This window comes from Rattus norvegicus, chromosome 3 (genome assembly GCF_021556685.1).
Source record: "Rattus norvegicus strain SHRSP/BbbUtx chromosome 3, alternate assembly SHRSP_T2T, whole genome shotgun sequence".
Taxonomy (NCBI): Eukaryota; Metazoa; Chordata; class Mammalia; order Rodentia; family Muridae; genus Rattus; species Rattus norvegicus.
The window spans coordinates 54,554,999-54,569,272 of NC_141536.1; the positions used below are offsets into that span (position 1 = coordinate 54,554,999).

At 42.3% G+C, this 14,274-nt stretch overlaps 1 protein-coding gene across 6 annotated transcripts in view; it reads left to right on the plus strand.

Annotated features, from left to right (window-relative positions):
* Erich2 (glutamate-rich 2) overlaps positions 1-14,274 on the plus strand; it is a 41,198-nt gene that overhangs the window by 17,303 nt on the left and 9,621 nt on the right. For 3 of the 6 annotated variants that reach the window (XM_087653831.1, XM_087653830.1, NM_001024311.1), the window contains 3 exon segments: positions 105-197; positions 8,312-8,445; positions 13,445-13,626. In XM_087653831.1, coding sequence (XP_087509957.1) covers positions 105-197; positions 8,312-8,445; positions 13,445-13,626 — 409 coding nt within the window. 6 annotated transcript variants of the gene reach the window in all.

Consider the following 14,274-nt stretch of genomic DNA (forward strand, 5'->3'; position numbering starts at 1 on the left):
AACCGTATCCTGGGGTTTTGTTATATGATTGATGGTGTGTGTGCTATATCACCTTTTCTAAAGTGAATGCTAAGCTGCTTTCTCATTTCTACTTCACTTTTAAGGAAATCCTCCTTTGGACGGAGACCAAGATTGTCCAGCAAGCTTTGTACTTCTCCAGCACAGATCCCGGGTGGAGCTACTGTGTTCTCAGCAAGGTAAGATTTCGACCGTTTTGGGTTCTGACCTATAGTTGATTAATATAAGTCATTTAAGATGAAATCTAAATTGTAAGTTGTCTGAAAATACCACTAATTCTAATAGCAATTGGGGGACATTTTCTAAATCTGCCAGATAGAGTCTTTAAAACTAAGAAAAATACTAAATTCTAGGATATTTACTCTTCAGCATAGCCACATTCTGCCAGACTATCTAATCTGAGTAATTTCGTAGCTTCCAAAACTACTTAATTTAATACCTTCACATCCAAGATGTTGGTACATACAGTAAAATTTGCTATCTTCCCTCCATTCTCGCTGTTGTGAAAGCAATGAGTCTCTTCACTGATTTCTTAAGTAGCTAAGAGTTAGAACATCACCATCTCAAAAGGAAGTTAGTGGGGTTTTTTTGTTTTGTTTTGTTTTTAGAAGAAGGGCTGGAGACAGGGTCCCACTAGGTAGCCTGGGTCGTCCAGGAACTCACTCTGTAATTCAGGCTGGCCTCTAACTCACAGAGATCCATCTGCTTCTGCCTCCCAAGTGCTGGGATTACAGACACGAGCCACCACATCCTGCTAAAGTCAGCAGTTTTTAGTTGGAGAAAAGGTTGAGTGTACGGCTTATGATTCTTAGTGTCTACATTGTAGACTGTACAGAAAGTGAGAAGAAAAGGGCTTTATGCTTTACTGTTAACTGATTGGGTCAGCCCTCAGGTAGACTTTGGTCATGGGTATTCTTGGTTGCAGCTTGCAACAATAGCTAGTTATGTCCTTCCAGAGGACAGTGAACTTGTCACCTGCCTCCATGTGTTTAGAGTTAATCAGAACATTTTCAACTACTCCAATCCTCGGAAGTGTTCTGGCTAACTCCCCTATTTAGGGATATAAGTTAATGGATCTGCAGACATCCTAGTTCACAGAGTACCATACCATACCATACCATACCATACCATACCATACCATACCATACCATAGTGACTTTAGTTATGCCGGCTTTAGCAATGCAGTACATGGAACAATGTCTTATATTATTGGCATCTAAAAGTCAACAAAATTCTGTCATTTAGTGAAGAGAAAGGCATGAGAGCCCTTTTCCTAGAGTTGATATGACCATATGTAAGTTTTGGCAAGTGATTCTATGGCAGCCTAACTGTAGTCCTGCCGTCCCAAGCAATTGAGTGTCGCGCGCCCAATGTCCCGCCAGCAAGAACGACGCGTGGCAACAGGATTCTTCTGCGAGCAAGCCTTTACTGTGTTACAGCTCTTCTTAGTGTTACAGCTCTTCTCAGTGTTACAGCTCTCTTGAACAGGGACTCCGAGCAGCAAAATCGCTCGGCTTATATAGACAACAGTATGCTAATTATCTCTCAGGGATTGGTGGGGCTTGGATCACCCCACTACTTGTCCTCCAGGGATTGGCGGAGAATGAATCACCTCATTAGCATATTAACGGTCAACTAACACCTGGTGCATAAACCGCACATGTGCAGTACCGCTGTTCACCACTAGAGGGAGCCCTAGCAAGGGGACAAGCCTGCACATGCGCAGTAAGTCGTTTATATCCAGACAAGGCTGGATGTCGGCGCCATCTTTGTTTTGCCGCGCCGCTCTCTACATCTCCCCCTTTTTTGTTTAATAAAATGACTGGTCTAGATCTGGGTGTCACGTCAATCTTGTCATTGCTCCTGTCTTAGGTCGTTCTCATCCAAACTCGGCCTTACCCGTCATAGAGTTACCCTATCGCCACCAGGCCCCGTGTCTTAGGTTGGTCCGAGTTCGAGGAAAGTTGCCCGTCCCTGGATACAATGACTCCACATGACTGTGACAAAAATGATCTAGGGCGAACTCTTGATCTTTAAAAGAGGCCAGCCATATGTTGGGAGAAGCACCCTTTTTAATGGTGGTCATAGCCTGGTAAACAACCATTTTGTGTCTGGCATGTTCTCTTTTTAAACAGCCAATAAGCCAGAGACCTACTCCGCATCCCAGGAGGACAATAGCTCCCCGGGACAAACATGCCCGCCCACTCCTTGAAAAGGGAGAAAGCATTGGTAATCCATGAGGTAAAGTCTTCAACTGTGATGGGGTCCAGCCTAGTGCTGTTGAGGACAGCAATCTGCATCAGCAATTGTCTTGATAGTTGCTCTGCTTTCATGGACCAGTTTCCTTTCAGATAATTCGAGATTTCTTTGCTCTGTTGAAAATTCTGAGAAAAGTTAGCTCACAAAGGAATAATGCATAAACCTCTAAGGGAGGAAACACAAGACAGCTGTGTCATATGATACAGTGCTTCAATTTGTTCTTGAACTAAATCTATCCTTTGATTGGCTAATAGAAGGCCAGATGCCAAATGGGTATTAAATTCTTCTTGTATCTCTAGCACCACTGCAGTTCTTTCTACAATCTGATTGACAGTCTCAGCCGTCTGTATTTGATTGGTCATAGCGATTTCAGCTGTGGTAGCTGTGGCAGCAGACAGCACAATGGCTGAAATTATGGCTGCCGTAATTCCAAAATCTCTCTTGGCTCTCAGCAAATTAAGAATAGGAAAGCTATCTGGGTTTGCCTCCACTGGGATTGGCACAAAGGAGGGAATCTTAACCATCACTGCGGTGTCATTAGTGCCATCCCAGCATTCAGCTAAATAGCAGACTACATCAGAGCTATTACAATTTAAAGCACCACTGCTTACATTAGTGCTTATCAGAAAAAAGGTGATCTAGCACATACTGAAGTACTAGTGGCAGTATTATTTACCAAGAGGTTATTATATTGAATATTGATCAACCTGGTATCACCTTTTTCTGGTAGCTGAAACATTATACAGCACGAAGTTCTCTCCCATCAACCTAGCAAAGGGGGTCAGGGATGTATATGCCCCTTGCTCATTGGACAGCACCCATTGAAACCAAGACCAGAGATTATGCTTGTCAGTCTTATTCTCAAAACAGTAGAATTGCTATGAACTGGCATGGGTACTGGCCAGGATCTGGCAATAGCCCACAGGGTGAGAGAATTAACCTGTATTACCATTCCCAGTAGTAATAGTAGGGTTCGTAGTCTCATCTTCAGGAAGAGCAGAAGGCAATTTTCGAGTCAAACGCTCAGGTACCCAAATTGGATTTTCTTGATTCTGCGGAAAAACACAAATCGCTCCCCTAGATCTCGAAATCACGGGATCTGGGCCACGCCATTCATCAGTTAAGACATCCTTTCACTTTACTTCTACATTAGTTATAGGTGTAGTAGCAGCATGGCGATCCGTGGCAGAACGGCCATGCGCATCCAGAATTAAGAAATTTAGAGTAAAAAGAGCTAAAGAAAGTTGTTCTTTTGGTGTTCAGCTGCTGGCAATTCCCTCTTTTTGTTTTGGTTTTTTTTTTATAAGCTCTTTTAAGGTACGATGTACCCTTTCCACAATTCCTTGTCCTTGGGGATTGTATGGTAAGCCTGTAGTATGACCGACCTGCATTGTCTGGCAAAATGCCTGAAAGAACTTTGCAGTGTAGACAGGCCCATTGTCTGTCTTGAGACTATCAGGCTTTCCCCAGGCTGCCCATGCCTCTAAGCAATGGCTAATGGCATTACAAGCCTTTTCATCAGTCATCAGAGTAGCGTGTATAAAACCGGAACAGGTATCAACAGAAACATGAGCATATTTTAAATTTTACCAGTTTTATGTCAACTTTCTGTTATCAATGTTACATTTTTTTAAACCATATCCAATAACTTAAAAGCCAATAGTCCATAACTAAGGCATGTAGAGAATATTTATACATTTAAAACCAGTCAGAAAACAAAATTGAAGTGGCTACACATATCTTAGCTACAGGTGCAAGGCTCCAAGGGCTGATTGAAACTGCTTTTTTAAGAGAAGCACCTTGTCACTTGCTAAATCTCCTTGAGACCAGGAATCCAAGTAGGCACACTCAAATTTATCTTTTTGTTTGATTCTCCTGAATAAATTTTCAGGCGGTCTACCTCTATCAAATCTGATCAGTATGACTCTGTGAGGTTTCCAGAGCCTAATCACATACCTAGCAATAACCTCAACTTGAGCCACAACAAAAGCTGCACTGACCCCATTGTTTATCTCTGCCTTCTCTCTGTTCCTTTTATCTCCTTTTCTTTTCTTTTTTTCTTTCGAGACCTTTTCTCCCTCTGACATACTTTCTTGTTGTTCTGCAAGGACCCTCTGACCTGTCCTAACAGCTTCCTCACATCGTTTATCCTCTAAGCAGGCAGGGACCATTCGCCAAAGAGGTTTTGGTCCGGGCTTAAGCTTGCTGTCTGTGGCTTCTCTATCCCACACAAAGAAAAAAAGAAACAAAATTACCAGCCTTGCCCACAAAGGATCCATAACTTTAGGTTTCTTCACAGTGGCTCTCCACCTAGGCCCATATCTTTCTTCCTCATATATGGCTGCCTCTTCCTCTAATTCCTCCTCCTCGGACTCTGACAACTCTTGCTCAGAGTCACTGCCAGCCAGTTCTAAGGCTTCTAATTCTTTTAATGGATACAAAGTATCCTCTCCGGATGACTTGTACTTCATCCTCCGGGGTACGCCTATTTTTTCCTCCAGCGGCATTTCTTCCGCCTTTTGTATCTCTTTCACTTTTGTTTTAGTAACCTTTTTCTTTTTGCCAGCTCCTAATTTGAGCTCCTAATTTCTCACTCTGCTCCGTTTCTGCCTCTGCTCCGTTTCTGACATGCTCTCTTAAATCCAAAAAGGGGCATGCCTCTCGAAGCCTAATTTCTCACTCTGCTCCGTTTCTGACATGCTCTCTTCCAAAAAGGGGCATGCCTCTCGAAGCTTACCTTTTAATTTACCTTCTCGCAGTTCTGAATCCTCTTCAGCACACTGAAGGGTCCCCTGGCACCGGCGATGTTGGTTCCCGGGTCTCGGCACCACTTGTCGCGCGCCCAATGTCCCGCCAGCAAGAACGACGCGTGGCAACAGGATTCTTCTGCGAGCAAGCCTTTACTGTGTTACAGCTCTTCTTAGTGTTACAGCTCTCTTAGTGTTACAGCTCTCTTGAACAGGGACTCCGAGCAGCAAAATCGCTCGGCTTATATAGACAACAGTATGCTAATTATCTCTCAGGGATTGGTGGGGCTTGGATCACCCCACTACTTGTCCTCCAGGGATTGGCGGAGAATGAATCACCTCATTAGCATATTAACGGTCAACTAACACCTGGTGCATAAACCGCACATGTGCAGTACCGCTGTTCACCACTAGAGGGAGCCCTAGCAAGGGGACAAGCCTGCACATGCGCAGTAAGTCGTTTATATCCAGACAAGGCTGGATGTCGGCGCCATCTTTGTTTTGCCGCGCCGCTCTCTACAATTGAGGATTCTGAACTCTGAATGTCAAGTTCCTCTGACACAACTAGAAGACCAAAGGGTCAGAACATAAATCGTCTCATGTGCCTTCTTTATGTGCGGAGAAGGGGTATGTGGGTTGGTTCCTGCTGTCATTTTCATATCTTTAAAAGGGGGGGCTAGGTGCACAAAGTATGAGGTTTCATCATGCCATCTTCACATGCGTGTCATATGTTGTTCTGTGAGTCCCCTCCCCTCTCACCCCTTGCAGCTTGCTTCCTCCCTTTCCCCAGTCAGCTTCCCTTTCCACTTCTCTTTTCCATGTATTCTATTACCCTGTTTCCTACCATTCTTGAACTGCTTTGCTCCCTTCTAGTTTCATAATCTATAAACACATGTATAAACACACATACATATACACGCATACATATACACACACATACATACAATTTTAAATTTGGGTTCTGTATCTATCTAAGTTGGGTTTCATTACTGTGAACAGACACCATGACCAAGGCAACTCTTAAAAAGGACAACATTTAATTGGGACTGGCTTATAATTACAGTTACAGTTCTATTATTGTCATGATGGGAAGCATAGCATTATGAAAGCAGACATGGCGCTGGAGGAACCAAGAGTTTTGTATCTTGATCCAAAATCAGCCATAAGGAGGCTCTATTCTGATTAGGATCTCAAAGCCCACCCTAGCAATGACACACTTCCTCCAACAAGGACATACTTACTCTAATAAGGACATACTTCCTAATAGTGCCATTTCCCATGGGTCAATCATATTCAAACCACCACAATATTTAAGAAAACATACACTGTCTTGGGCTTATTTTTCTTCACACAATGATTTTCAATACATCCATTTTATTTTCTTGAATGGTGCACAAGTTTTGTTTTTCTTTTGGCTTTGAGACAGAGTTTCCCATGTAGCCAGGCTGTCCTGGAACTCACTGTATAGATAAGGTTGACCTCCAACTCAAAGAATCACCTGCCTCTGCCTTCTGAGTGCTGGGATTAAAGCTGCACACATCACATCCAGCTTGATGGTGTATAACATCTCATTGAGTGTATGCACCATGTATTTTCTTCACATATCCATCTTAGATAGGTCTACTGTTGCTGTGAAGAGACACCATGATGAGAGCAACTTAGGAAAGAAGCATTTAACTGAGGGACTGACTTACAGTTTCAGAGAGTGAGTCCATAGGAGTGAGGAATATGGCAGCAGGAAGGACACATAGTCCTGGAGTTGAGAGCTCACATCTGACCTACAAGTTTTAGGCAGAGAGAGAACAAGGCTGAAACCTCAAAACCGACCCCCAGTGACACAGCTCTCCCTGCAAGGCCAGACCTACTCTAATAAGCCACGCCTCCTAATCCTTCTTATAAACAGTTGCACCAAATGGGAACCAAACTTTCAAACCGTTGGATCTGTGGGGACTATCATTCAAACCATCACATATCCATGGATGAACATTAGACTGGTTCTACTTCTAGCTTTGAAGAATAGTCCAGTAATAAACAAACATGGATGTCAAGTTTGTTTATTGGGATATGTTGGCTTAAACTTTTCGGGATGGACAACCAAGAATGGGATAGCTTAGTCAAATGTTCTAGGGAAACAAAAGCTCCATTATTGTCTCTACAAAGGAATATAACAAGCTGGTTGGCTCATTTGTAAAGTCAAAATCCAAGGGCTAGCAAGAGGGAGCAGAAGGCAAAAGGAGCTTGCCACCCAGTCTGATTTCTTTAGTTTGATCTCCAAGACTTAAATGGTGGAGAGAACCAGCTTCTAAAACTATTGTCCTCTGACCTCCACATACATGACATGACACATGACCACACACTTAACACCCAAAAGAAAGGTATATAAAAAGAAGGAAAACAGCAGAACCCGAGATGGCTGATGATGGTGATTATTTAGACTTTACTCTTCTTTGAAAGGGCAAAACCACCATAATTTTATCATTTTGTATCTTTTTATGAAACTAGAAGCTGATTTTTTTCAAAAGAGATACAATAAAACATTGGGTTATTGTTGTGTTTGTTTGTTGTTTGTTTGTTTTAAAACAGGGTTTCTCTGTGTAGCCCTTCCTGTCCTGGAACTCAAACTGTAGACCAGGCTGGCCTCGAACTCGCAGAGACCCAACTGCCTCTGCCTCCCAAGTGCTGGGACTAAAGGTGTATGGCCCATACCTGGCTGACACTGAAAGATCCTTAACTCTCTGAAAAGGGGTTTGGATCATTCTCACAACCATAGCTGGGTTTCCCTGAGACTGGAGTGCTGTATCCAGGACGCTTTTTCTCCATGTGCCATTTATTGAGATGAAATTTCCAATGTGAAAGCTAAGCTGTTTTATGACTGTAGGGTTAATATTAGTGTTGGAACCTTACTACGAATATAGCATTTAGCAAGAGCAGGCATCTATTTACAAACTTCAAAAGCCATTCGAGGCCAGGTTTTTGGTTTTCTGTCACCACATCATGACGAACCATAAATATTTTCCTAAATGATACTCATATGTGCTGTGTGTTGGAACTCTAAAAAGATTCTATGACTTGTTAAATGACAATAAATACCTAGCAGAAATGGTTTTTTATAAGCAATAAAAATTATGCTTTTCCAAAGAGCCAACATTCTATTTAAGTCTATGTTTTTGGTATATTATATTCTGATTTTCTTTGAGACCTAGTATGCATGTGTGTGTTTTGAGAACCTTTATAAAACATGAAGATCACCACAACTAAGACATTTTACTGTCTGCTTTAATGGTTAGAAAAGAAACCTCTTCAAAGAAGATTGAAGATAAAGTCTCTTTGAAAAGCAGTGAAAACAGACCTTCTTCAAGGAGTATTGAAACAAACCGGCAGTTCGACCTCTGGTCATCTTCCTTCCTAAAAGAAAGCTCAGGTAGCAGATAGCAGGAGCTTACTGAACTGAGTAATTGTGGCTTCTATTTCAGCTCACTGGCCACGACCTATGGACATGAGTTGACAGCGCTGTTGCTCTAAGGTCAAAGGAAGCACGATGTGTAATATACTGGATTATTTGATATACAACCAGATAGGACATCTGTGGCTATATATTATATAAGATAAACATTACAGGGTGTTAAATCCTAGAATGGATTAAAATAATATGAAAACTTAACAAGCTGTCATACTAGATACCAGCCTAAAAACCAGATCCAGTTGTCAAACAGACACTGACCTTTCTCTTAGGATGTTCATCCCCTAGACAGAGATGGTTCTTACAAAGTAAGCGTTGAAGAATAGATACAAAGGAGAAAAATACTGTCGAGTGTTAAAGATAAAGGAAATCTTGTCTTACCACATGATGTAACTGGAGATTTTTACATTTCACGAAACAAGACACGCGGAGAAAGACCTTGCCAAAGGGCTCTTATTAGTGGGACCAAAAGTTAAAAGACTGGAAAGGTGGTAACCAGACACTAGGCAGAGAGCAGGGAGAAAGGAGAGCTGAGGAAAACAGCCAGTGCAGGTTAGATATAGGAGTTAGAAATCTGATGTGTTGTTAAACAGTAGGATGACTAGAGACAAGAAAAATATACTGTTTCAAAAAATTAGACAGATGGAGTTTGTTTTTGCCATGAGGAAGTGATACATTTGATGAGGCGTATTTAACCTGCTTTAAACATTACAAAATTTATGCATTCATCAAAACATTACATGGTACTCTTTAGATACATGCATTTTTTTCCATGACAGGGTCTTTCTGTAGAGCTCCGACTGTCCTGGAACCTACTCTCTAGACCAGGCTGACCTTGAACTCAGAGATCCACCTGCCTCTGCCTCTCTCTGCCCCTCTGCCTCTCTGTCCCTCTCTGCCCTTCTCTGCCCCTCTCTGCCCCTCTCTGCCCTTCTGCCCCTCTCTGCCCCTCTCTGCCCCTCTGCCCCTCTCTTCCCCTCTCTGCCCCTCTCTCCCCTCTGCCCCTCTGCCTCTCGAGTGCTAGATTCAAAAGTGTGTGCCACCACCACTCAGCTGAATAGATGCAATTATTATCAATCACTTTAAAAATAAAAATTTTAAACAGTGATATAAACCACCACCAAGAAAGATAATTTGAGGGTGTAAGAGGGCGACGGTGACATTAGCAGCACCCAGGAGAGAGTGCTTTGGCTGCAGAGATCAGAAAGCTTCCTCACAATGCTGAGTGTCTGCATCGAATGAGACCATCCTTGTGATGTCACAGGGTGTTCTTAATCACCTATTATGACCCTTCCCCTGATGACATCAATATGGTGAGGTGGCGCACAGGCCAGGTGCACTTTGGAGGTTCAGGAGGGCGTGATTACATGGAGACTGTGGACGAGACAAAAGCAGGTAGATGGGACCCTTAAGATCCACTCTCCACTTTCACAAAGGGCATTCAGTTTAGAGTGACTTTCCTCCCCCTCACCCCCTTGTCCATGTTTTCCCAGCCTGTCTTCTCTGGTGCTCTCCCCTGAGTGTCTTCTTTTTCTTTTTCATATACGTGTTTATATGTCATTTATCGTACCTCATGGCCATGATCCCATTGAAGAAGAGACTTTATAGACTTTATAGACACTCTGAGAAGGGGCTGTGTCTAATGAGTTCAGTATGAAGGACTACACAAAGCCAAAGGCACATTTCTTTCTTTTTTTTTTTTTTTTATTAACTTGAGTATTTCTTATATACATCTCGAGTGTTATTCCCTTTCCCAGTTTCCGGGCAAACATCCCCCTCCCCCCTCCCCTTCTTTATGGGTGTTCCCCTCCACATCCTCCCCCCCTTGTCGCCCTCCCCCAAACAATCCAGTTCACTGGGGGTTCAGTCTTAGCAGGACCCAGGGCTTCCCCTTCCACTGGTGCTCTTACTAGAATATTCATTGCTACCTATGAGGTCAGAGTCCAGGGTCAGTCCATGTATAGTCTTTAGGTAGTGGCTTAGTCCCTGGAAGCTCTGGTTGCTTGGCATTGTTGTACTTTTGGGGTCTCGAGCCCCTTCAAGCTCTTCCAGTTCTTTCTCTGATTCCTTCAACGGGGGTCCTGTTCTCAGTTCAGTGGTTTGCTGCTGGCATACGCCTCTGTGTTTGCTGTATTCTGGCTATGTCTCTCAGAGAGATCAACACTGTCGGCCTGCACTTCTTTGCTTCATCCTTCTTGTCTAATTGGATGGCTGTATATGCATGGGCCACATGTGGGGCAGGCTCTGAATGGGTGTTCCTTCTGTGTCTGTTTTAATCTTTGCCTCTCTCTTCCCTGCCAAGGGTATTCTTGTTCCCCTTTTAAAGAAGGAGTGAAGCATTCACATTTTGATCATCCGTCTTGAGTTTCATTTGTTCTAGGCATCTAGGGTAATTCAAGCATTTGGGCTAATAGCCACTTATCAGCGAGTGCATACCATGTGTGTTTTTCTGTGATTGGGTTACCTCACTCAGGATGATATTTTCTAGTTCTGACCATTTGCCTACGAATTTCATAAAGTCATTGTTTTTCATAGCTGAGTAATATTCCATTGTGTAGATGTACCACATTTTCTGTATCCATTCCTCTGTTGAAGGGCATCTGGGTTCTTTCCAGCTTCTGGCTACTATAAATAAGGCTGCTATGAACATAGTGGAGCACGTGACTTTTTTATATGTTGGGGCATCTTTTGGGTATATGCCCAAGAGAGGTATAGCTGGATCCTCAGGCAGTTCAAGTCCATTTTTCTGAGGAACCTCCAGACTGATTTCCAGAATGGTTGTACCAGTCTGCAATCCCACCAACAATGGAGGAGTGTTCCTCTTTCTCTGCAACCTCGCCAGCATCTGCTGTCACCTGAGTTTTTGATCTTAGCCATTCTCACTGGTGTGAGGTGAAATCTCAGGGTTGTTTTGATTTGCATTTCCCTTATGACTAAAGATGTTGAACATTTCTTTAGGTGTTTCTCAGCCATTCGGCATTCCTCAGCTGTGAATTCTTTGTTTAGCTCTGAACCCCATTTTTAATAGGGTTATTTGCGGTCTAACTTCTTGAGTTCTTTGTATATTTTTGATATAAGGCCTCTATCTGTTGTAGGATTGGTAAAGATCTTTTCCCAATCTGTTGGTTGCCGTTTTGTCCTAACCACAGTGTCCTTTGCCTTACAGAAGCTTTGTAGTTTTATGAGATCCCATTTGTCGATTCTTGATCTTAGAGCATAAGCCATTGGTGTTTTGTTCAGGAAATTTTTTCCAGTGCCCATGTGTTCCAGATGCTTCCCTAGTTTTTCTTCTATTAGTTTGAGTGTATCTGGTTTGATGTGGAGGTCCTTGATCCACTTGGACTTAAGCTTTGTACAGGGTGATAAGCATGGATCGATCTGCATTCTTCTACATGTTGACCTCCAGTTGAACCAGCACCATTTGCTGAAAATGCTATCTTTTTTCCATTTGATGGTTTTGGCTCCTTTGTCAAAAATCAAGTGCCCATAGGTGTGTGGGTTCATTTCTGGGTCTTCAATTCTGTTCCATTGGTCTATCTGTCTGTCTCTGTACCAATACCATGCAGTTTTTATCACTATTGCTCTGTAATACTGCTTGAGTTCAGGGATAGTGATTCCCCCTGAAGTCCTTTTATTGTTGAGGATAATTTTAGCTATCCTGGGTTTTTTGTTATTCTAGATGAATTTGCAAATTGTTCTGTCTAACTCTTTGAAGAATTGGATTGGTATTTTGATGGGGATTGCATTGAATCTGTAGATCGCTTTTGGTAAAATGGCCATTTTTACTATATTAATCCTGCCAATCCATGAGCATGGGAGATCTTTCCATCTTCTGAGGACTTCTTCAATTTCTTTCTTCAGAGTCATTGTACAAATCTTTTACTTGCTTGGTTAAAGTCACACCGAGGTACTTTATATTATTTGGGTCTATTATGAAGGGTGTCGTTTCCCTAATTTCTTTCTCTGCTTGTTTCTCTTTTGTGTAGAGGAAGGCTACTGATTTATTTGAGTTAATTTTATACCCAGCCACTTTGCTGAAGTTGTTTATCAGCTTTAGCAGTTCTCTGGTGGAACTTTTGGGATCACTTAAATATACTATCATATCATCTGCAAATAGTGATATTTTGACCTCTTCTTTTCCGATCTGTATCCCCTTGACCTCCTTTTGTTGTCTGATTGCTCTGGCTAGAACTTCAAGAACTATATTGAATAAGTAGGGAGAGAGTGGGCAGCCTTGTCTAGTCCTTGATTTTAGTGGGATTGCTTCTAGTTTCTCTCAAAGGCACATTTCATACTGCTTCCCAGAGGCCCACATTAGAAGAAACAAAGTAAATATTCTTCTAAATTGCCCTAATAGTACATTTTAATGTACTTTAGGAAAGAATAATACAGAATGTCAATAGGGGTATTAACTCCAGCCAGACTTACTCCCAGACTGATGAGGTTGCCATTTAATATGGTGGTGTTTGGTTTCTGTGCCCCCAGTCTCTTCATCAGTAAATAGGGACAGAAACACTACCCAGCCGGAGCGGTGCTCAGCAGTAAAGAGCACTGGCTCTTAACTGTTCCTGCAGAGGACTTGGGTTCAATTCCCAGCACCCACAGAGCATCTCACGACTGTAACTACAGTTTCACGGGTCAGACATCCTCACACGAATATAGGTGCAGGCAGAACACCAGTGCACATAAGATTAAATTAAATTTAAAAGATTTTAAAGAAACCTTGTCTGAATAACCCCCATATTAAAATTTAAGTAAATAAATACAAGAAACACTAATTATCTCATTGGGAAGTTGATAGAAGTAAAGACCTAATATGCATATAGATGGGAGGAGTGATGATTATTTTGTGCGCCGACTGTTTTTATTAACATGTCAGTCTCACAGATGCTCATAGGATCTGGTCCAGTTTAACACCTAAACTTTCCATTGTTTGTTGGTTATGCGTGTTTCGTTTAAGGTGAAGTGAACAAGGATTTGGTCCTTGCAAAGCAAGAGAAAAATAGTGAGTATTGCCTTGAAGACATTGAGGAGAACTTGTCAGACTCAACGGATGGTGATGGCGAAGAGGACAGCAACAACGAAGACGACGAAGGCCCCGCTAAGAAGGAGACTCGAGCCCCACTGGAGCTAATGGCAGAAGTAAGTCTGTGCATGTGCATTGTAACTGGAGGCATACACACTGAGATGGTTAAACAGGACACAGTCTTCTCAGCTAGAGGAGATGAATCCATACGTATTAATTATTTTAAAATTAGCCTATTGTTTTGTGGCACAACCTTCCCTAAACCTGGGACTTAAATTATCTTGATTTAGCTGGAAGCCAGCAAGCCCTAAAAATCCTTCTGTCTCCATCTTACCCCAACCAGACCAAGAGCCAGGGTCTCGGGTGTGGACAGAACTCATGGCTGGTTTTACAAGTGCTTGGATCAGAATTCTGGTCCATATAACTATGAAGCTACACTGAACCCTCTGTCCAGCCCTCAGAACTTAGTTCCAAATGGCTTATTGGCAATTAAAAGTGTTCATTAAATATTAACATCAGAAACTGGAAAAATTACAGGCAAGAACTGAAGAATTGACTTAAAATCAAATTGAAAGAAAAGTTAATAGATCAAGTGCTAGATATTTGAAAATGGGCAGATAAACCAATGTATATCATAATTAAAGACAAGGCAGAAAATTGTAGGCCTAGTAGCACACACCTATGATCCCCATGGTGGTGGGGTTGGGGGGTGGGGTAGAACAAAAGGTTCAGAGTCATCCTTAGCTAGAGTTTGAGGCCAGCCT